The 21,915-nt window shown below is 57.2% G+C and overlaps 7 protein-coding genes across 7 annotated transcripts; 3 read left to right on the forward strand and 4 right to left on the reverse strand.

Moving 5' to 3' along the window:
• Positions 1–242: 242 nt before the first annotated feature.
• On the forward strand, positions 243–5,955 carry B0T15DRAFT_512580 (uncharacterized protein; the record flags this gene model as incomplete). The annotated part of the gene is made up of 6 exons (XM_062867996.1): positions 243–449; positions 501–640; positions 713–731; positions 789–1,007; positions 1,769–5,826; positions 5,862–5,955. The coding sequence occupies 6 exons, from the start codon at positions 243–245 to the stop codon at positions 5,953–5,955; spliced, it is 4,737 nt and encodes a 1,578-aa protein (XP_062720207.1).
• A 1,133-nt stretch (positions 5,956–7,088) lies between these two features.
• On the reverse strand, positions 7,089–8,469 carry B0T15DRAFT_399834 (PCI domain-containing protein; the record flags this gene model as incomplete). The annotated part of the gene is made up of 3 exons (XM_062865028.1): positions 7,089–8,095; positions 8,152–8,234; positions 8,288–8,469. The coding sequence occupies 3 exons, from the start codon at positions 8,467–8,469 to the stop codon at positions 7,089–7,091; spliced, it is 1,272 nt and encodes a 423-aa protein (XP_062720208.1).
• A 369-nt stretch (positions 8,470–8,838) lies between these two features.
• Positions 8,839–10,978, forward strand: B0T15DRAFT_536467 (WD40-repeat-containing domain protein). The gene is made up of 11 exons (XM_062869550.1): positions 8,839–9,008; positions 9,134–9,246; positions 9,300–9,326; positions 9,377–9,452; positions 9,517–9,620; positions 9,674–10,038; positions 10,096–10,185; positions 10,239–10,248; positions 10,300–10,417; positions 10,469–10,600; positions 10,669–10,978. Exons 1-11 carry the CDS (start codon positions 9,003–9,005, stop codon positions 10,966–10,968), a joined length of 1,341 nt encoding a protein of 446 aa, XP_062720209.1. The 5' UTR covers positions 8,839–9,002; the 3' UTR covers positions 10,969–10,978.
• A 999-nt stretch (positions 10,979–11,977) lies between these two features.
• B0T15DRAFT_494895 (kinase-like domain-containing protein) lies at positions 11,978–16,030 on the reverse strand (the record flags this gene model as incomplete). The annotated part of the gene is made up of 2 exons (XM_062867062.1): positions 11,978–12,453; positions 14,386–16,030. 2 exons carry the CDS (start codon positions 16,028–16,030, stop codon positions 11,978–11,980), a joined length of 2,121 nt encoding a protein of 706 aa, XP_062720210.1.
• A 1,584-nt stretch (positions 16,031–17,614) lies between these two features.
• Positions 17,615–18,087, reverse strand: B0T15DRAFT_241434 (uncharacterized protein). The gene has a single exon (XM_062863068.1). The coding sequence runs from the start codon at positions 17,932–17,934 to the stop codon at positions 17,695–17,697; it is 240 nt and encodes a 79-aa protein (XP_062720211.1). The 5' UTR covers positions 17,935–18,087; the 3' UTR covers positions 17,615–17,694.
• Positions 18,088–19,641, reverse strand: B0T15DRAFT_241433 (uncharacterized protein). Its single transcript, XM_062863067.1, has 2 exons — positions 18,923–19,641; positions 18,088–18,862 (listed from the first exon to the last, which is right to left on the reverse strand). The coding sequence occupies exons 1-2, from the start codon at positions 19,391–19,393 to the stop codon at positions 18,242–18,244; spliced, it is 1,092 nt and encodes a 363-aa protein (XP_062720212.1). The 5' UTR covers positions 19,394–19,641; the 3' UTR covers positions 18,088–18,241.
• A 182-nt stretch (positions 19,642–19,823) lies between these two features.
• B0T15DRAFT_536478 (general substrate transporter) lies at positions 19,824–21,794 on the forward strand. The gene is made up of 3 exons (XM_062869551.1): positions 19,824–20,175; positions 20,253–21,046; positions 21,110–21,794. Exons 1-3 carry the CDS (start codon positions 19,983–19,985, stop codon positions 21,713–21,715), a joined length of 1,593 nt encoding a protein of 530 aa, XP_062720213.1. The 5' UTR covers positions 19,824–19,982; the 3' UTR covers positions 21,716–21,794.
• Positions 21,795–21,915: the final 121 nt, after the last annotated feature.

Raw genomic sequence — 21,915 nt, forward strand, 5'->3', positions numbered from 1 at the left:
TTCTTTGCTTTATACCCGGCTTTTCGGACCTCAAATCATATCAACATCTATTGATCAAATAACCATCATCCAGAACTCGATTGGCCAAACCTGTCTTTGCCAAGGAAGCTATCTGCTACTCATAAATCATCCAGCCCAGGCCGAAACTATCAGGCACCTACCGGCCCAAAAACCAAAGCTCTCACCTCAATGCTCTCCCGTCCCTCCGCGCCCTCCCGCGTCCTGGGATCCTCAAACGCGCTATGCGGCACCCTCCCGCCCAGCACGCCGCTCCCCTCCTTCCGCGCCTCGCTATCGAAACACTCCAGCAAGATGCGCTCGTCCCCGGTCATCCCGCTCAGATAATACCATTCCTGGCCTGGGTGGTACCGGATCGCCGCCGTCTGGCCCGTGTAGCCCGTCTTGACGTACCGGTGCTCGATGGGGACGACGTCGTCGTTGCGCAGTGTGTGAGACGACGCGAATGCTAGCGGGAAGGATTCGACGGGGCGCGCGTTCAGGGGCCGCCACACGTTGATGATGCGGTACCGCCCCGCGAGCAGCGCTTCTGCTTCCGATGGGGACGAGGCGTGGCGGTGCACGCGCTGTGCGGCGGACGAGGCTGTTTGGTCGATGTGTACCCGCGCAACGGGGCCGCGCGGTGCGTTGGGAGAGGTTCGCCGGATTGTGTCTTTTCGGTGAGGGTTAGTTTTCTTTGCATGTGTGTGTGTAGGGAAGCGATCATCAACATGGTTAGATGACGTACGGTCAAATATGATGACTTTGTTGGCCCCCGGGACGGTGTCCAGCAGGAGGCGCTCGACTTCGGGGTAGTAGTTCTTTTCGATGGAGGCGTCGTCGGTGAAGGATGTCTCCGAGGACGGCGGCTGGTTGAGGAGGATCTGGAAGGCGTCCTTGTCGAGCGTGAAGTCGGCTTCCCGGCCGCGGGCGTCGTGGATCAGAACCTCGTGGGGGTCGGTGCCGAAGTTGTTGGGCTTGAGACCTGCGGGAACGTCGCCTGCAAGGTTGTACGGAGCTGAGCCGTCTTCTGGAGGAGAGTAGAAGTTCAGTTGGGCGACGACGTCCCCTCGGGGTGGCTGGTGGGTGACAGCCATGATGATGCCAAGGATTTGGAGATGTACGGAGACACGATAACGAGTTGTCGAGTGTATAGTACAGCCAAGGTTACTTGCAGCAGATGCAGCGAGCTTGTTCTGGTGGAAAGACGGCAGTTGTCATGGCCATGAGTCCTCACATATAGTATTTTTATATCTACTTGTGAAGTACGAGTTAATTCGATCATGTGTTCGACAACCTTGGATTTCAAAGCTGGCCCAACTGTCGCAACCATATTACAGGCGAAGCCGCTGGTTGCCCGTTGCGCAATTCGACCCAACTATGACATGACATGCTGTCCGGGAAGAAGAATGCTTCTGGGGAAGCGCTCAGGTAATCATCGACCGGATTGCCCCCCAACGCATGCCGGCGCATGCATGCTTTATGATTATTAATTGTCAGCAGTGTTTGGAGCGAAGTGAGCGTTGAATGCATCTTCAAACGGCGCCCATGCGACATCGGGCAACATAAAGTCCGAGTCGAGATGACGTCGGTGGAAATTAAGTTGGTGATTGGCAGTCACCGTTTTAGAATGGACCCATCGGCAACAAGTCCCCATGCATGGGACAAAACGTTCGCCCGGTGCCAAGGTCCCATATGGGTGCTGTGATTGGCAGAGAACGAAGAATGGCCTAACTTGATGAGGAAGCATGTAAACAGACGCGGCCTGCAGATTTCCACCACTTCGCACAGCGACTTTGTATGGGCCGTCATCACCGCCGTCGCGACTGTTATCGATACTGGCACGCGACCACGCGGGCTGTGGGCTCTGCGGCATCTTACATCGCGGCAGCGTCGACACTTTGGCGACAGCGAGCCCGCAGCGATGGAGGAAGAGCGCACAATTACCTTGGATCTCGGGTCGTCGCCCGATCCGTTAATCGACCCAGCCCTCAGTCCGCCGATGATGCCTCCTTCACACATCAAAAAGAAGAGCCCGGCTGCACAACGCCTCTACACGGTGCTTGCGCCCTCGCCCAGGAAGCAGACTTTCGAGTTGGATGTAGGAAATGAGCTGGCGCCACAGAAACTGCTTGTCACGGTAGAGGCCGAAGACGATCGCTCGCGCAGCACCAGTACCAGCCGCCGCCTCTTCCAGTCGCCCACGCCGAAACGACGCGCCACACCGCGGAGGGCAACAACAGTCAGCACCACGACCGTGCCCCTGCGCGGCCTGAGCGACGACGAGGGCGGCGGCAGGAGCAATGCGACGCCAAAGCGGAGGGGTCGGCCCCGAAAGTCGGGTACGCCAGTGCCGACCCAGCGCAAGAGGGCTGGCACGCCAGCCAGGAGCAGAAAGAGCGGGATACACATGTCGGTCTCTCCGGAGAGGGATATCCTGACGTCGGACGCCATTGACCAGTCCACGCCGCGCCCAAGCGGCCGGCCGGGGAGGGCCGCGAAACGCAAGGCGTCGTCACCGCCGAAGGATGGTGGCGCGCCTGCAAGTCAACCACGGAAACGTGGGCGGCCGAGGAAACAGACGTTGGATCCGGATGATATCGCGCAGTCAGGGCAAGGGGGAACGCCACAACCGGCGGCAAGGGACAATAGCTCCATTGCCGCGGCGCACGACAGTACGAGCGACCGTCCTGGGGATGACATGGATGAGGATATCTGGCTTGCAACCATGTCGGACCAGCCGACACCAGCCGCGCGGAGACAGCAGCAACTCCACGAGTCAGGGCACCCTGCAGCTGACCACTACTCAGAGCTAGAACCGCAGTTGCCACGGACGGAGCTCGACTACCAGAATCAGTACGATTGGCCGGAAATGGGGGACGGCCCAGATTCCCACAGCGACGCCGGGTCACTGACAGGCGAAGACCACGACCACCATGATATTGGCGAGGACACCATCATGGCGGGGGAGGAATTCACTATGATTTCTCTCGGCTCCTTGCCGTCGATGCAACCGAACTCGAGCGTCATGGCGCCGCAACACCAAGAACTCGGCGAGGCGACGAGCATGATCATCAGCGAGGCATTAGAATACTTGAGACGGAGCCGGAATAAGTCGAGTGGGGAGGAGATGCACGAGGAGGCGGCCGCTGCTGGCGGCGAAGCGGAAGTAGCCCCGACTGCCACGGAAGCCGCAGAGGAGATTCCCATCCAGCAGCCGGAAGAACCACAGCCTTCCCCGCCCCCACCAAGATCGCCGCAAGCATGGTGGAACAGAAGTCCTCGCAGGGCAAAGGCGCAGCCGCTTGCGAAACAATTGGCGCGCAAGACCCTTCAGCAAGCAGAACGTCGGTCGCCAGCGCCCCGTCCACAACAAGGCGAGCGGGCCGAGCCCCAGGATGCCAGCGCGTACGAAGATTCCTTCTCCTCGATCCCGGAGGCTGTGCTCGCGGCCGCAACACCACGGCGACCCCGCCAGCTCCCGTCATCGCAAGCGGAAGAGCGCGCAGTCGAGGACATCCAGCCGTCCATTGAGCGGCCATCAAGAGTGAATCACTCCAACCCCCAATCTGAGACGAATAGGCTGTTGACTCCTGATGAGACACCATCCCCGGCCCCCTCCGATACAGCAGACCCTGAGCCCCAAAACAACCCCCCGATACCCGCGCCGGGCGTTGACGTACCCTCCTCACCGCCGATCGGGAGTCCCCTGCAGCATGCTACCGGTCCCGAGCCCCAACATATCAGGCGCAATTCGACCGAAACCCCCGCTGACCAGCTAACTTCTCTTGCATCGTCCAACACGGGATTCCGAGCCGTGCCGCCCATCCCCATACCCGCCCCGGAGCCTCAACGCCGACCGACCCTGTCCCCGATCGTTCGCGCTGGCCGTGCGCTACAACTTATTACCTCGGACCCGCCGTCTCCTCCCGGGAGAGAGAGCGTGCTTGGGAGTCCCTTCCGAGGTTCATCCGTGCCCAAGTCCAGCCAGTCACCAGCACCGGTCCTTCCTCCAGCGCCCGCGGCCCGAGTCAGCCGATCGCCTGTGCAGCCACAAGTTGATACTGTCGCTCAGTCCCCACAGAGGTCGTGGCTCGCGCCCCTGAGTCAGGTGAAGGACTTCTTTGTCCGCAGCGCCCAGTCGCTCTCCCCTGCTCGGCGGGTATCGGTTTCTGGCACAGAAGGCATGGATGACCCGTTCGGGCCGGACCCAGGCGAGTCGACGGGATCGGGCTCTGTACGGGGTACCTTGTTCAATGGGCTTAACGCGCGGCACCAAGACCGAGATGCAACCATCAGCATCGCTAGCTCGCCACGAGCCGGTGGGGTCAATGGGGAAGACACTCTGACCCGGCAAGACGCAGGCAGCCGTGCCGTTTTCTCTCAGAGACCGACACCTTCGCGCCCTACAGATTTGGCCAACCGTGGATTCTCGGGGGCTGGCAGGGGCTGGCCGAGGAGCTCAGAACCGTCACCGAACCAAGCAGAATCAGCGATGGCGCCTGAAGCCCCGGAACCGCACGCGGATCTGGGCCAGCAGGCTGAAGCGCATGAAGAAGAGCAGGAAGAGGAAGAAGAGGATATTTGGACCATCGAAGCGCAGCGTCCCACCCCGTATGCGCCCAGGAATGGGGCGTCAAGGCGCGAACCTATAATCGAACCCCCACGAAGAGGGAACACATCAAGCACGTCGAGACAGAACAGTTGGTATTTAAGCTACAATGATGAGGTGGAGCAGCTCGCGGATGTAAACGATGCTCCATCTGAAAAAGTCGCTTCTTTGAATGATAAGGAAGGGCCCAGCATTGCCGCTCAAAATCGAGGGCAGCAAGTACCAGTCCGGTTTGAAAGAAACTCAGCGTCGAACGAGGAAGAAGAGTTCAGCCTGCTGGCCCAAAATCGCCAGAAGAAAGCACCGGCGCTGCCTAATCCTCCGGGCAGAAAGCCGGATCTCTCTGCCTTCTTCTCATCTCCTGCGGTGCTCCCAGAGGTGCCAGAAGCGCGTGGCGCTGGCGTCTCGAAGCCACTTGACTCACGGAGGCCGGATCAGTCGAACCGGGTCGGAGGGAAACCAGGGGCCATGCCGGTTCAAAAGCCACAAGCATCTGGACATGGCTTGTTCTCCCAGTACCTTCAGTCCGAAGCACAGACGCACATGCCGTCCGTTCCACAGAAACGGCTTGAGATCGGGACTCGCGAGAGGAGTGTCGACTTGTACTCTCCTCCACGGAGGGCCTCTGAGCGGAACATCACTGAGCATCCAGCCCCTCCACCACCGCAGTCTCCCTCGTTAGAGAGACCAGGGAGGGAAGCCAGGCCGGTACATGTTCCTCAACAGATGGGTCGAGTGCCTCGCCAGCAGTCCGCGAGCCCTGAAATGCCGCCCGCCCCGGTCCTACGGACTGCGTCTCCAGAAAGTGCGGAAGAGGAGGCATCGCCGGCTCGCATCCCGCAGAAGATGAACTTTACCCCTCGGAAACGGGATTCCAACGGCACGCTCTTTCAACCTAGGCCCGTGGCACCGACAAACCCGCTATTCGGTAACAATCAGATCTCCGCCTTCTTCTCCCGAGCCCGTCCGCAGACTCAACGATCGTCCCGTCGACAGGAGCAAGATCAGGAGGAGGAGGAGGAGGAAGAGGAAGCAGAACAGAGCAACTTCGCGCCGCCCCCGCCCAAGGCCCTCAATCCCCGCGCCGTATCACCAGCCAAATCCAGCTTTCGCTCTCCACTCAAGCCCAAGACGCCTGGCCGTGTTGTCGAGTTCACCAGCAGCACCCTTTCTCCTCATGCGCAGGCACAGGCTCGAGCGGAGCAGCGCGCAAACAGGTCTCCAGAGAGGGCACAGGATGACCGCGTAACAGGAAGGGGAAGCGTTGGACAAACCGGGAGGCGCCAACTCTCCGAACCACCCTCCGTCTCGCCGTCACCCTCGCCGTCACCCTCGCCGTCACCTGAACCGCGACCGCTTCCGCAGCTGCACCAGCATCGGCGTCAGGTTCACGAACCCGGACCACCACCCGAACAAGCACAACACGCACACCTCCCCGCGCCGCCGCACGGCCTCACTTCTTTGCCGTCTACGTCCTTCACTCGTCCGTCGACCAGCACCACCACCACCAACAGCCAATCCAGATCCCAATCCCAACCCCAACCCCAATCTCAATCCGCCGCGCCATTCTCACCCTCCCCAACGCAGTGGACGCGCACCCACTGGCTCCGCCTCGACGAGCTCTTACAAGCCCGCAAGCGCGGCATCCTTCAACTCCAGCTCGAAGCCTCCCGCCACCGTCGACCTTCCTCCACCACCTCCTCCCGCCGCAACAACAACAGCAGCAGCAGCAGCCGCAGCAGTGCAAATTCAAGAACTGGTGGTAGTAGTAGGCACCTCCTAGGCAAAATCGTCACGTCCCAAGGCGAGAGCATGGTGCTGGAGCAGTGGCACCTGGACGTGGTGGACGCGTTCCGGGATGAGTTGCCCGACGATAGCGGGTGGGACGAGGAGGCGCTGGCGAAGAGGGTGTTTGCCTTGCTTGTTGGGGAGGAGAGGCGGAGACTGGGGCTGGTTCCCTCTAGGAGGGGGAATTCTTCATCGAATGCGGGAGAGCCGAGAGCGGAGGGTGGGCTGTTGAATGGAATGGGTGGTGTTGACGCTGAGGATGAGGCTGAGGCTGGGGCTGAGTCGGATGGGGACGACATAGATTGGGAGGCGGTATGAATACTGTACCGTACGTATATGATGGTTCATTATGACGACGGGGATCTAAGGTTCGTAAGGGCGTAAGTGTGTACTGGATGGGTGGTTGGTTGTCTGGTTTGGTTTGCTGGAACAGCTGGAAATATGATGATCAGGAAGTATCACGAGTTTGATATACATACAGACATAGGGTACATGGCGTTGGGGGTATTTGGGTAAGGCGGGGCGCATGTTTGAGCACAGATGGGTTTGATACCAGCGACAGTTTGTTGTTGTACGTTTCCATTCACGCCGAAATGTTTTATTGTCAGCGTCGCGGAAGCGTGTAATTTTACATGCCCTAGCCCAACGGCCGCGAGTCAATCCCCACCCTGAGTGTCCCATCCCGCACGCCTCATTCCAACATCGATGCTTGGTTCGTGTAGAGGACGTCCACCACATTGCTGAGCTTCTCGATCGTCGCCAGCGCCGCGTCGTACGCCTCGTCCCGATGCGTCTCGTCATATATGATGAGGCAGCCGGCGCCCTGGTCGAGCACGCCGATGATGACCTTGTCGAGGATCATCTGCGACAGCTTGCGCTCGACCGCCTGCGTGTCGAGCGAGACCATCTTGGCGATGTGGTCGATCTCGACCCTACTGAAGGGCTCGATCACCTTGATCAGGTTCTGCTCCAGCATGGTGTCGTACAGCCGCCGGAGGTGGTTCCGGATGAAGGTGTCGCTGCCGAGCTCGGATTTGTACACCGCCAGCGCGCGCTCGTACTCGTCGAGCGACCGGTTCGCGTGCGCCCGCGCCACCGCCTTCATCGCCTCCAGCGACGGGCCGCCGTACTTGAGCGCCTGCTTGGACGTCATCAGCTGGTTGACGTCGTCCACCAGGTTCAGCATGATCTTGCACAACAGCATGTACTGCAGCGCCGCCTGCGCCCGCCCCGCCTCGTCCTGCGTGTGGTAGCCGTCCAGCGCCTCAATGAAGTAGCTGTACGCCGTTTGGAAGTCCTTGTCTTCGGCATGCAGCATGCCTGACTGCATGTCGAGGTTGGCCTGCAGGAGCGGCGGCGTGTAGACCGACGCGGCCGAGGTGCGGGCGCTGGTGAGGGCGGCGCGAGCTTTGGCGATGTTGCCCAAGGCGTGGTAGACACGGGACTCGAGGAGCTGGACTTCAACCAAAACCAGCTTGTCGTCCATGCGCTTGAGCTCGCGCAACAAGCTGTTGATGAGCGTCAGCGCGTCATAGTAGGACTGCTTGGCCATGTAGAGCGTCACGAGACGGGTCTCGAGATTCTGCCGGAGGAAGCTCCGACGCTCTGAAGTAGCCCATTCTATGCAGGATTTTGTGACCGATATCTGGACATCGAGCGAGTTTGGAATGGCATCGAAGAGATCGAGCAGTTGGCGGACTGTGACGGGCAATGTAAGCGGCTGGAGCACTGTTGAACGGTGGGGGAACATGTACCCAGCTTCGCTGTCTTGGCCTTCGCGAACGAGGACAACACTGTCCTGCTCTTGGTTACCAAGCCCACAAGCTCGTTTGTGTTCCTGCATTGTGTCAGACCGTGGCTTCCTTGGTTGCTCCATGCAGACCGGCTCACTTTTGGTCCCGATAAAGCTCCCCCAAGCTGACAAGGGCCGATTCATATTCTCTTATAGCCGCATCGGACGTCACCGACGGCGGCTTCGAAATGATTCCCTGGTAGATCTGCTCTGCTTTCCGCGGGTCTGACTTGGCCAACTTCTGTGCCTCGCGCACCCTCTCCGATTCGCCCTGCGCCATTGTGACGAGACTGTTGGCTTGCGTTCGTGTAGTGTTCCGAATCAGGCTGGTGATGGCGGCGCGCTGGAGCGGGACGGCGGAAGTGTTCGTTGCGGGTATCGTTCGGAGATAGACGGTTCTGATGTGGTGTTGTGCTGATGTTTGGAATGCGTTCAGCTGCAGTTTCAAGCTCCAAAGACTGTGGTACCTATTGCACGCCTGCAGTCCAGCTAGGTTGCCGCGATTGCGACGCAATCAGGTGCAATCAGCACCCGCAGCACCTGGCCTTGGCATCTCGGCTTGCTGTGGCTTATGTGGCTGAGTATCGCAAGGCGGTGAGTGGTTTTGCCGCCAGACCCCGCCAAAATTTACAGGATACGCCCGTGTAAACCGGCGAGGCTTCAGAGCTTCCGAGGTCGTGAATCCCAAGCCTACTTGGACAGTCTGGAGCGAAACGTTACGATCGACCGACCCTACTCGACGACGCACATCAGGTTCGAATCCATAACCGAAATTGTTAGAGAGCAAGATTCAACTTCCGATCAGGAGGCACCATGAAGGTAGGGAAGGATATCGCCTTAGCACAGCATCCAGAACAGTCAATCTGCCTTCCTTCCAAGACACCGCTAGCCGGCTTAGTGCCTCAACTTATTACACCTGCAGATTCTAACCTCTGTGCCCACAGATCAAAGCCCTCAGCCGGGGCATCTCGGCTCAGCAAGCGCCCGGCTCGGATGTTCAGCGCGCCCCGCGCAACCTCGCCCCGGAAATCCATCCCTTCGAACGAGCTCGAGAATAGTGAGTGGTTATCGAGAGAACAGTTGGGTAAACACTCTGACGCAGGGACGCAGCCAGAGAGCGCTCAATGCAGTCAAACTGTAAGGACTTGCCGTTGCATTTCGAGAATTGGAATGCTGACGCGTACAAGGGAGCGCATGTTCGCTAAGCCGTTTCTCGGGCAGCTTGGGAGTGGCCATGTCCAGGGCGTGTACAGCATGTGCAAGGTTTGTTTCCGCCCATCGCCTGGTGGAAGGGGGACTGGGATGACGTGACGCTGACATCTTGCAGGACAAGAATTCGCTGAATTCGGTCGCATCTGGGTCCGGCGACGGGATAGTCAAGGTATGGGACTTGACAAAACGAGACGGTGAAGCCTGGCGAACGGCGGCACAGTAAGCAAATATCCGGCTTTGGGAAATACACACATGCTGACCGTGCCTCGCAGCTCAAATATCGTTAAAGGCTTGGCCTTCACCAACGACAAGAAGCTGTTGTCGTGTGCCACGGACGGCATCAAGTTGTGGGACCCCTATAACACGCCCAACGACACCACACCGCTGGCGACATGGCAAGAAGGCGGGCCGTATACTTCGCTATCCGTTCACCGGACCGGCAGCGCTTTTGCCGCTTCGTCTGGCGCTGGTTGCATTAGAGTTTGGGATCTAGAGCAGAGTACAGCCGCACAGACAATACAGTGGCCTAACTTCACGGACACCATCACCGATGTCTGTTTCAATCAAGTCGAGACATCTGTCGTTGGTTCTGTGGCTACCGACCGTTCAGTTATCCTACTCGACCTGCGGACAAACAGTGAGTGCAGGTCCTTGTCGGAAAACGGGAGTCTGTGTCTCTAACTCCTAAGCGCAGTGCCCGTTGTCAAGACCGTGCTCCAGTTTGCGGCCAACCGCATTGTATTCAACCCCATGGAAGCTATGAATCTGGCGGTCGCTTCAGAAGGTACTGTGTCATATCCGGTTAGGTTGCTAGGGGGTGATGCTAACTGAGTCTAGATCACAACATGTAAACCGCAATCCATATTGACTCATTTGGGCACTTACTAACCTCACATAGCTATATCTTCGACGCTAGGAACTTTGATAAAGCGCTGAATATCCAGAAGGGCCATGTCGCCGCCGTGATGGATGTCGAGTTCTCACCTACCGGTGAAGAGCTCGTGAGCGGTTCTTACGTATGGCTACCCCTGCTGCCCGTAGACGAGTTTATGTTAATGCTGTTATAGGACCGTACCATCAGAATCTGGCGTCGTGATCAGGGTCACTCTCGCGACATTTACCACACCAAGAGAATGCAGAGAGTATTCCGGACGCTCTGGACTATGGACTCGAAATACCTGCTCAGCGGGAGTGACGATGTACGCCTCTGCTAATCCGCCTCCACCACTCCGCCCGTATCTTCCGTTTCACTAACCCGCAATTCCAGGGCAACGTCCGCCTGTGGCGCGCCAACGCGTCGGAGCGCAGTGGCGTGAAACAAACCAAGCAGAGGCAGGCGCTCGAGTACAACAACGCGCTGATGGAGCGCTACTCGCATCTTCCCGAGATCCGGCGCATCCGCCGGCACCGGCACCTGCCCAAGGTGGTCAAGAAGGCGTCCGAGATTAAGCGCGAGGAGCTCGCGGCCATCAAGCGGCGCGAAGAGAACGAGCGGAAACACTCGGACAAGAAGTTCGAGAAAAGGAAGAGCGAGAGGGAAAAGGCTATCTTGGTCAAGCAGCAGTAGTAATCTCCGGAAGGGCGGGGGGGGGGGGGGTGGGGGGGGTGGGTGTGTGCGGCCTTTCTGTAGGGGGCTTGTTTTGCATTGGGAGGCGTTAAGGGGTTTTTCGCTATGGTCCAAGGAATGTGTCTTGCAGCTGTAGAAGCTGGACTGATACCACTCGTGGCTGGCGTTTCTCGCATATGTTGTACATGTGGTTTAGCATGTCTTGGGTTTTCGACGGTATCGAATCGCCTGCGGCGCATTTTCTGTACAATACATATGCCATGGAAGCGCCCAGCCCAGACCATATCAGGAAATAGATCCAAACAACAACACCGGCATGTCTAGCAGCAAGGCTCGGAGGGCCGATCTCCAGAGGAAGCCTAGGTACTCTGTCTCTGTAGGTAAGGTAGTTGCGCCTCGGTTAAGTCATTGAGGAGCCATGGATGGCGTGTTGCGAATTCCTAACGGACAGTATCATAGTAAGCTGATCTTCATCTCGATGGGTATTTTGCTTGTTACAGTCATGAACATCGGATTTGTCTGTCATAGTCCGTCCTAAGCATGTCTTCGAAACTCTACATGCCAGGATACACCTCCTGGCCGGTCGCCTCCCCGAGGTGTAGAATCGTCCTCTCCTGTCCCAGATATCTGGGTTATTAGGGATTAAAGTATAACTACATAACTCGCCCATGCACATTAGTCCTGTGGTATCGTTCCCTTTCATTCCGTTCCGGTCGGGCCCCTTCAAACCGCCATGACTGAACAGCTCGGTAACGCTCCTGCAATCATACCCGAGCACGTGTCGTCTATCGGACAACGTAGGTATCGTAACCGTTCGAATCGACTCCACGGCCCGCCGTCCGTCGTCCGCTCTCCATCGTCCCGCCGATATTGACCCTCCCAGAGGGGAATCCAGGCACATCCCGCATGCAAGCCCAGAAACCCCTTTTAACGATTCAACCGCCGCGGGTATCCGTCGAAGTCGATGAGGAGCGAGGATTCTAGTGCGCGAAAAGGAATATTACAGTTTTCATAAGAAGGCCATGATCAACATGACGCTCAGCAAGCCCGCGCCCATGCCTGCAATCGCCCGGTTCACTGACGCAGGGTTGTTCGTCTCTGCGCTGGCCTCCACCTCGACCCCGATCTCGGCTTCCGCATCTGGCCCAGGGCCGTAGTCGTGTGATGGCGGCTCTGATGCTGGCCGCTGCTGAGATGACTCGTTCTCTGAATACGGAGGGCCCTCAAGGTTGCCGTCGTGGTCTGGTGGTGATGGGACGTGGGAGAGCTTGAGTCCGGTCTGGTTTTGATTCTGCGGGGATGTCAATTGCTTGGTGCTTTCGATGACATTGGTGATCTGACGAACTCGTAGGGAGACAGTTAGACAATCGGGGTCATTGTGAATGGCGCCCGCGACCGCGTCGGGCGACGCTATTGGCGAGTCATGAAGCCCGCCTTGCTCCCTGTCCATAAGTTGTTGTTGGTTGACTTGCTGGTATGTAAGAGCTGCAAGGTTTGGTTATTAGCCGCAAATACTCTGTGAAGGTTTGCCTGGCTAGCAGATTTGTTTCCCTACCCTTTCCAATAAGGACACCGCTTTCGCACACCGACAACCCGTCGCCGCTGACTGTGTTGAGGGTTGAGTCGGCTGCTTCGCCGCCAAGGAGAGCTGACAGCAGCCAAGGAAACCTCATTACTTAATCTGATCCTCCGCGCCCCAAGCCCAATCTGATGAACAAAACGACTTCAAAACGTCGAGGAAAGTTGCTGACAATGCTTTGCCGGGTATCGAGATGCAACCGCTGCAGGGAGCAACAAGATAGATGTGCAGTCCGAGCTTTCCAACATGAACTGCTTGCAGTTGCCGATAATAAGTGTCGTACGTGCCGCACCTAGTACACGCACTTACTTGCTAGTGAGGCGTAACCTGGAACGTTATCCGTAACTCAAAAATAGGTCGCTGCAGGGCGGAGTGTGTGTAACACAGCCTGTTGTCGCTCCCTTCTCTTGCAATGTTTCTGGTTCACTCCTGAGTCGAATGGGACTCCAAAGTGGCTGCTGAACGAATTGATGGGATCAGCGGGTGCCGGAAAGGTGCAGCCAGTCTCCTGATGGGCAATTCCGCATGCAGCGAGCGGTGTCGATGGGAATCCACCGGATCGACATTCCAGTCGGTTTGGAAACCAGCACCGTCACTTGCTCAAAACAGACCGGGTCGGAGCGTTTCAATTGTGTTCGAAACAAAGCATTGGAGCTTTCGTGTTGTGTAGGCAGTTCCAACATGGAAAATGCTAGGAGATCCCCCAAGTCAACGCACCACCAACCTGGCTCTGAGAAGCAGATATGATCGCGGTTTTCAGCTCCCGGTTTCTTCTGATTTCCTTGGTTCTGCGATATCTCTTATCTTGGCTGAAGAATGGGCTCAATGCTACGCTATCGTGGTAGTTACTTCCATGCATGATGCAAGAGAACCTTGGTTTCTGCGATCTTTCCATCCTCTGTGGGGCTCCGGGAACGCGCAATCGTGCAGATCGCCGAGGAACCTTGGCACCCGAAAGGGAAGGGGTGGGGGTGGCGTCGAATGTTGGCTGGAGTGCTGGAATCCTACACGACGGAGTATCCGCAGAAACTGCGCCATCCATCGCTGATATGGATAGGTATTTCACATCAATGTTCCAACCAACCTGTCTGGCTGTCTCTCCCCAAATTCAGTGTTACGGAACCCCTACTTGTAGTTACTCACTTCAGACATTGGCCGCTCTTCAGGTCCCTCCACTATGATAAGAACCTTTTTATTACACGTGTATGCAAACCTGCCAATCAAAGAGAACATCCAGTCCTCCCGCCCGAGTCGTCTGAAAGGCTCTGATAAAGGTACTAACGTTAACAATATGAACACTACAAGTTAGACGTCTCAGTCTAAGCTGGAGTGGCCCCAGTTGGTCCGTGCCACCTCAACAAGCACAGACCATATAAGGTTGGACGCAGGCAGTGACAGTTGTGCATAAACATAGGTACAGTAACAGAACACAGCAGCAGGGCAACCAGTGTGACAAACTTCCATGAGAAACAGTTGAACAGCACTACCACGGACCAGATTAAGGACAGAGCTAAATCCGGGGCAATTGTCATTAGGAAACTAACAGAGAAAGTAAAGCCATTGGAATCAATCTCGAATGCTGCCTAGGCGACCGAGACTGTGGGTATTTTGGCCTTCTTTTTCTTCCCATTTTTTCCCTTTGTTTTGCTCCTTTTCTCTTCTTTTACTTTTTTTTTGCGGATACCTCATGAATGGTCGCGACCTGAAACCTGTCTCTGCCTCTTCCATCGAAGAGCGCAACCTAGGCCCTCAAACTGGGGGGCACCTCCATCACTTCGGCTCGTCTCTTCCGAAAGTCTGCTGAACAACTTGATTACCGGTGGGGAAACCATTCCTACTCCTCGGGACAGGTGCACACTCCTCCTTCTCTGCCGACTTCCGACCAAAGCTCTTGAGACTCTTGACCCTCCGGATGGTGACGCTAATACCGCCACCAGTACTCGGCTTCCGCTCTTCAGCTCCTGATGGTTGGCTCCTCCCACTCGACCGGATCAACGACTTGGTGTCTGATGCCGGGGAAGGTGGATGCAGTTTTGTAGGGGATTCCGTATTGTTGAGAACCACTCCCTGATCGCACGATTCCACGAGGATCTGGCTCATCCGCTCCTGCACCCCGTCGGCAGTCGGACGATCCGACGGGCGGAATGCCAGCATGCTCTCGACCAAGTGTAGTATTGGCACGACACCCCTGAATACGGGGTCGTCCTTCTTCTTGGAAGCATCTTTGGCAAGCTCCGTTGTCCAGCTCTTGACTTGGCTGAGGTTCTTTTGGAAGGACGTGTCCGGCGCGTCGGCGCCGGCACGGCCGGTGAGTTTGTGTTTCGTCAGGCGTTTCGCGGCAGAAGAGCGGCCGTGCTTCTTGTTAACGAGGTAACTTAGGAGGTCTAGCATGACGCACCCCAACGAGAAAATGTCGGCGGCCTGCGGGCTGAGGTACAGCGACTCGCTATGTGTTAGCGTTAAACCTGCCGACTCCTTTTCCTTACGCGCCGCTTCGTCGGTCGAGGTTGGTGAGGGCAAGACTGGTTTGTACCACTGCTCAGGTGCCGCATAATCGTACGCCTCCTTGCCGAGGGAGCTGTTGTCCGCCGCGCCTTCGACGCTTTCGGTATGGAAATGCGTGAAGTCGGAGAGGAAGATTCGGTTGTCGTTCGAGAACAACACGGCCGACGGCGTGATGTTTCCGTGCGCGAGCCCACGATCGTGGAGGAAGCATACCGTGCTGGTCAAGCAGTGAATCCATTCCATGACCGTCTCCCGGCGTGCGTGTTTGTCTAAACGCTTCAGACAACGAGGGATGCTGGCAAGGAGCGACTTGAGACTGAACTCGGTGGCTGGTGTGAAGAGCACGTATCCGTGTTGCTGATGAGTGTACGACGCCCAAAACGAAAGTAAATGCTCGTGGCCGACATGCTTGACGCTGTCGACCTTGTGGAGAAACTCGTCTCTGCTGAGGTGGCCGCGGCCTAGAGGTATTCGGGCGCGGCCAAATACGGTTCCCCGTTCGTTCGGGAGAGTGACCTTGTCCATGTGATAGCCCTCAGTTGTCGGTTGCTTTTTGCCGGCAACATCCAACGGGATCAGTTCGTCGTTCTCGTAGTCGATATGGCTCCATCTTTGCAGTGGTCGCGACAGGTAGTAAAACTGGCGGTGATAGAACTTCCGCTCGACTTTCTCATTCCTGACAGACGTCAAGGCAAGGCGCCGAACCTGCTCTAGAGGGATGGGGAGATCGTCATCTTCCCAAGATTGGTCGATGAGCCCGAAGATCTGATCAGGCAGTCCGAGGTCGGTGAGGATGAGGAAGATTTTCTTAGCTTTCTCCTCAATCCAATTCCAGTACGTGCCGTCGGTCAGGTTATCGCCAAAGCTGAGCGGTCTGTCGAGCTGCTTGATCTCCCGGGAAACGAGTCGGTTGCAGACAAACTCCCTCGTTACAACCCGGTCGATCGTGTCACTGTCTAACCACGTGGTGGGCGGCATTGTGGCAAGGACTCGAATATAGTAGTCGCAATGTCGGTCCCGTGGTTGGTTTGTGGAGGAGCACAGTGAATTGAAGTGGAAAAGTGGCAGGATTTCCTACTGCACCGGGACAGCCTGCGAAGCACGAACAAGCAGCTGTTGGTTCGAAAATGTTTGTTCTAGACAGCTACTCCTCCCGCCATGACTCGGCGTTGCTACCGGTGCACGCCTGGAAGCTTCGGAGTTGAGCAAAACACTGTCTAACAGCAATGGCTACCACGGCGGTAAATGTTCGCGGGGTCCATAAGCTCGCAGAATGTTCGGTGCAGACAGCATGGCGACTCTCATTGTGATGATATATCACATGTCCGTGGTGCTGCCGGAGCCACTCCCTCCACGAGGCAGGAGGGGCTCGGTCCCGAGTCCGCGCTGACTGCCATCTGGGTCTTTCTCAGAATACTAGTCTAGCTAGAGAGTCAGACCAGCCATGCAATAAGGAAGACCGTGTCTGTGTAGGAGCCTCCCAGTAACCGTCTTATTGCCGTCATGGAGCAGACAAAGCTCAAGGAGTCTGGGGAAGGCTTCCACCGAGTCCGAGTAAGGCAGACCCACGACCAAGGACCGTTCCGTTGACTCTCTCCATCTCGAGCTGAAGCTGGCCCCAAAGGGGTCGAGAAGGCCGAACCACGTGGCGGAATTATGCTTGACGCAAGCTTGCTGCTCCATAGAAAGGCGCGCTTGTGATGTAAAGTGTTGCCTCCGTTGCTTGTCCCCATGGTTGTTCCCGTTGCAATGAGGAAGGCGAGGAGAGACAGTCTCAGAAGTATCCTGGGCTAACAGTTTGGGAAGTTGTCACGGTTGTCTTGGCACTTTCGAGCGGACACAGCACAGTGTCGATTCATGCATGCAATCCAGTTCGTGGCGATCGCCTGGATTTGATTGGCCGTCTTGGCCGAGGTCTTGGCATAATGCACAGTGCATCACAGTAAAAGATCTAAGTCGACCGAACCCGGGCAGTCAGTTGCCCCTTGCGCGAGTCAGTGGCAGTTCTAATACATGCATCCCCGTTCCACTCTGGTCCTCTAGTCTCATTTTGCACTCTCCACGGTGCTATGTCCTTTACATCCAGTCGCCACCGTAGTCTGCAGACGTAGATACGCTATCTTCTACCTCCTTACTCAACAAGCGTCTCCAGCCATGAACCTAGCAGCTCGAAACTGTACATGTTGTACTCTCGTTGTTCGCCTTGTCAAACGTGGTCTCTCGAAGTCCTTCTCCAGACCACCGCGGGTATCCCAGTCAACATCAGATGCTTCCGAACGGCTCGTATGATGCAAATCAATCACAAATTCGGGTGCTCCGCCCTCCCGAACATGATGTTCGCGGGGTTGACGTCGTTGTGTGCCAGTCCAAAGGAGTGGAGATGGTTCATGGCCGAGCGGGGTCCGGAGAGAATGCGCTCGCTCGGCTCCTTGTCGAGCAATTCTCTAAAGACGTCGGGACCGACGGGTCTTCAGGAAGCCTAGATCGTGTGGGGATGGCAAAGTCTCAAGGACCAGGCCGGTGATGCGGCCGCGCTTGACTCGGGCGCCGCACTAGCGGACAATGTTGGGATGCGGATGCCGTATGAGGGAGCTCCATGGTCCGGGCTTCTTGAGCATCAACTTGGCCAGGGACTCTGTCCCTCAGAAGTCGAGGTGCGTAGACCACGCCGTTCGCTTGACGTAGAAGCTTGCCACATCATCTATTGCCACGGTGATATTCCCATTTTCTGGCAGAAGAGGGTGGATCTCTTCGTCTGGAAGCGGTCGAAGGCAATCTCGAATGTCGTCCACGGTGAGGTCGCGCATGGAGATGCCTGATTTTTCGCCGAAGAAGGCGTTTCCCTCGCCATAGTCCCTCAGGCCGCCGGTAGCTATAGACATGGTCTAAGTATGCGGCCACATCCCGCCTAAGTGCTCTTAGCCTGGCGCAGGGGTCAGTTGCGACCTCGTCACATGGCTCTCACTATGGACTGCGAATAAGATACATACATCCTTAGAAGCTACCTACCTTAAGTTTGCCCTGTTGGTACACATGCTAGTTCACGAGGACGTTTCCACGTTAAACGTCCGCTATTCCTCAGTCTTCGTACATGCTCCGTCTCAATACAGCTACATCTCTTATACAGTGTCAAGTCAAGTCCAGTTCAGTCCCGCGCCGGCGCCGGCGCCAACACCTCATACAATCCCCTCAGAATCCCTGTATCAGCACGCGGCCCTTCCCCTCTTTCTTCGCACCCTTCCTCCCCACGAATGTCTTCATGGCGGTATCCACGCCTGACAGCCTCCTAGCCACCGCCTGAAGCCCAAGCGGAAGCACATTCAACCAGTCAATCCACCTCGCATAAAGCGGCATTCCAATCGCCGCGTTCCTCCCAGCGTCGATCGCAGCGATCACCTCCTTCGCCACGTCGACCGGCTCAACTACGGGCGCGAGGAAGGAGTTGGGTGTCTGTACGCCATAGAAGAGCGGGGTGCTCAACTGGCCGGGCGTGACCAGCACGGTGCGGATCTGAGGGTGCGACTGCCGCAGCTCGGCGGCGAGCGACCGGTGCAGCGCCGAGATGCCTGCCTTCGCCGCGGCGTAGTCAGTCAGCTGGGCGGCGCCGACCGTACCGATCACCGAGGACACAGTCACGATGGTACCGCCGACCTCGCTGCGCGCCATAGCGGGCAGGAAGGTCTTGAGGGTGTAGAAGTGGCTGAGGAGGTTGGTGGATATGGACTTTTCGATCTCCGGGAATGTGAGCGAGAGGAGAGGCTTGCCGATGACGATCGCCGCGTTGTTGATCAGTACCGTCGGGGTGCCAAGCTGGAAAAGGTCCTCAGTTAGCATAGCGACGCTGGACGGCAAGAGGAGGGAACAAAGTACATCTCTCTCAATCTCAGCCGCCACCCGCGCGACCTGATCCTTATCTGTCACGTCGCACTTGTAGTATGTGACACCCCGTGCCTCGCCATTCTCCATCTCCTCCACGTCCAGCACGGCAACGGTGGCGCCGCGCATCCCGTATACCTCGGCGATCAGCAGGCCCAGCCCGCTGGCGCCGCCCGTGATGACGATCACCTCCTCGCTGAGGTCGACCTCGCGCGGAAGACCGAATGCCAGCCTGTCGTTGATCACCCCAAATATCCAACATAGTGTGATGAACGATGCCCAGCCGATAGAGACGAGCATTGGCGGCGCATCCCAGAACATGTTCTGGGCGCGGAAGCAGAGCGGAATGATCCATGCTACAAAGGGGTGAAAGAAGGTGGTCTTGAAGACCTTGACGATGAGGTCAATCGAGAGAGGGGCGAACCAGGAATCGCGTTGTGGTGGCGTGGGATATGGCGGCGGCATTGTGTCTGTCGTTGGTCCGATGTCACGAAGCTCGTCAGATACGCTAGGGACGCGAAATTCAGGTAGGCATATATGTACAAGCACAATACCTGCACTAGGTGAAGAATTAGAGTTGATAGAAGACAATTGCTCCAGCGGCGCTATGAAGAATACACTGCTGGAAGAACAGAGGGCAAGTTAAGGAAGGAAAACTGTTTATGCAAACGTTTACAGACGGCGATGTGAGACAACTCCTTGTTGCTTCGCTTGTGTAACGTTCACATGCAGCTCAAGTTGCCAGACAGCGGTTTCGAAACGCCCCCAGCCCAGGCGCTGACCCGCCCCTCAGCCGCCCCTTGCAGATTTCCAGCCCAGCCCAAGGGGGTGGATGCAAGTGGGGCACTGCACGGACTTCCGATTCCCGACATTGTTGGGCTTCCCGTCCGACTTGGCCGGATGATCCACCCAGTCTGGAGATGGACGTGCATACAACATCCGGCAACACTCCCGAAGGCAACGGCACCTACCCGGCACTCTGGCTACGGAAACGATGGACAGTCGATTATAGCACGAAGTCCACAACAATCACTGACACGCCGACCCCGCGACGATGAGCAGCGCAGAAGAGCCACTAATCTCGCGTCATCCATCTCCTTTGGGAGACGACCGTGAACACGACCACGACAGCAACGATGCAGCCGCCTACGAAGACAGTAGCACCACCCCGCACACTCCCTCCTCCCCCACGCTATTCCTTTATCTCCTCACCTTTTCAGCAGGCATCTCAGGCCTCCTCTTCGGCTGTAAGGCGGGCGCACCCTCATTTCCCCATTCTCCTCGCCATATCACAAGACCCCCCGGCCTAATCCTGCCCGCACAGATGATACGGGCGTGATATCCTCGACGCTCGTCTGCATCGGGACCTCGCTCTCCGCGCGCCCTCTGACCTCGCTGGACAAATCCGTCATCACATCCTCCACCTCGCTGCTCGCCCTCCTCATCTCCCCCTTCTCCTCCCTTCTCGCCGACCGCCTGGGCCGGAAGCGCATCATCCTCGCCACCGACATCATCTTCGCTCTGGGTGCCGTCGTCCAGGCGTGCAGCGATGCAGTCTGGGAGATGGTCCTGGGTCGGGCCGTCGTCGGCATGGCGGTTGGCGCGGCCAGCTTCGTGGTGCCGCTCTATATTGCCGAACTGGCGCCCTCGGGCTTGCGAGGAAGGCTGGTTACCATGAATGTGATTTTCATCACGCTGGGGCAGGTGGTGGCGTATGTGGTGGGTTGGGTATTAGGGGAGTATGGCGATGAGAGGACGGCGTGGAGGTGGATGGTCGGCCTGGGAGCCGTGCCGGCGGTAGTGCAAGCCGTGGTGATGGTGGCTATGCCTGAGACGCCGAGGTGGTTGGTTAAGGTAGGCAGAGTAGGGCAGGCTAGGAGAGTTGTTGAGAGGGTGTTGGGCGGACGTGGGGCCAGCAAGGAGGTGGATGCTACTGTGAAAGGCATTGAAATCGAAGTGAGGGAGGAAGGCGAGGCGAGAAGGTTGCGCAGGCCGAGAAGGGAGGATGATGAGGGTAGGTGGATGGCCTCGGTTGACGAGCTCTTCCGGACGAGGAGGAATCGGCGGGCCTTGATCATTGCCTGTTTGCTTCAGGGGTTGCAACAGTTGTGCGGATTCGTGGGTGTCCCAAGTTTCAATCCTCTCCTAAACCAGCATACTGACCAGCCCGGTTGCATACAGAACTCGCTCATGTATTTCTCGGCTACGATATTCACGATGCTCGGCTTTCCCATCCCAACCCTTACCTCGCTAGTCGTCGCCGTCACCAACTTTGCCTTCACCCTCATCGCTCTGTTCTTGATCGACCGTATCGGAAGGCGGCGCATCCTGCTATGGACAATCCCATTCATGGTCGGGGGCCTTCTTGCAGCAGCATACGGGTTCTCTTTCATCCAGTTCGCCTCGACCGATTCGACCCAAGACGGCAGCTCTCCCGGCCAAAGCGCAGCTCTCATCATCCTGGTCAGCATCATGGTGTACGTCGCAGGCTACGCTATGGGACTCGGAAACGTGCCGTGGATGCAGAGTGAGCTGTTCGGGCTCAGTGTGCGATCCCTGGGTAGCGGCATTGCCACGGCAACCAACTGGGCTGCAAACTTCGCGGTTGGGTTGACTTTTCTGCTCCTGATGGATGCGCTCACGCCGTCGTGGACTTTTGTACTTTACGCGCTGATATGCGCAACTGGGTACGGGCTGATCTGGAGGTTATATCCTGAGACGGCTGGGCTGAGTCTAGAAGAGGCCGCAGGCCTCCTGGAAGACGATAACTGGGGCGTTCACTACTAGTAGTGCAAGGTACCTACGTATTGTATTGGACATAGCCTGTTGTAATACTGTGAAGATACTACCAGCCTGACATTGCATCTGCACTAGCGGGATCGCCGTCATACTGTGCCACGGTTAAGGTTTTATATATGTAAACTTCCGTCCGCGCTAGTAGGTCACGGGAGTCCCGTATGGGCCGCGGCAAGCAACAGGCCAGCCCA

The sequence above is a fragment of the Chaetomium strumarium genome, assembly GCF_033439665.1.
Source record: "Chaetomium strumarium strain CBS 333.67 chromosome Unknown B0T15scaffold_5, whole genome shotgun sequence".
Lineage (NCBI taxonomy): Eukaryota > Fungi > Ascomycota > Sordariomycetes > Sordariales > Chaetomiaceae > Chaetomium > Chaetomium strumarium.

Coding starts and splice junctions, on each gene's coding strand:
- B0T15DRAFT_536467 (XM_062869550.1), top strand. Junction 9,247..9,299: donor TTCGAACGAGCTCGAGAATA/GTGAGTGGTTAT, acceptor GCAGGGACGCAG/CCAGAGAGCGCTCAATGCAG. Junction 10,601..10,668: donor TGCTCAGCGGGAGTGACGAT/GTACGCCTCTGC, acceptor CCGCAATTCCAG/GGCAACGTCCGCCTGTGGCG.
- B0T15DRAFT_241434 (XM_062863068.1), bottom strand. CDS start 17,934: ATGTCTATAGCTACCGGCGGCCTGAGGGACTATGGCGAGGGAAACGCC.
- B0T15DRAFT_241433 (XM_062863067.1), bottom strand. CDS start 19,393: ATGCCGCCGCCATATCCCACGCCACCACAACGCGATTCCTGGTTCGCC. Junction 18,863..18,922: donor CGGCTGAGATTGAGAGAGAT/GTACTTTGTTCC, acceptor GACCTTTTCCAG/CTTGGCACCCCGACGGTACT.
- B0T15DRAFT_536478 (XM_062869551.1), top strand. CDS start 19,983: ATGAGCAGCGCAGAAGAGCCACTAATCTCGCGTCATCCATCTCCTTTG. Junction 20,176..20,252: donor CTCAGGCCTCCTCTTCGGCT/GTAAGGCGGGCG, acceptor CTGCCCGCACAG/ATGATACGGGCGTGATATCC. Junction 21,047..21,109: donor TGCAACAGTTGTGCGGATTC/GTGGGTGTCCCA, acceptor GGTTGCATACAG/AACTCGCTCATGTATTTCTC.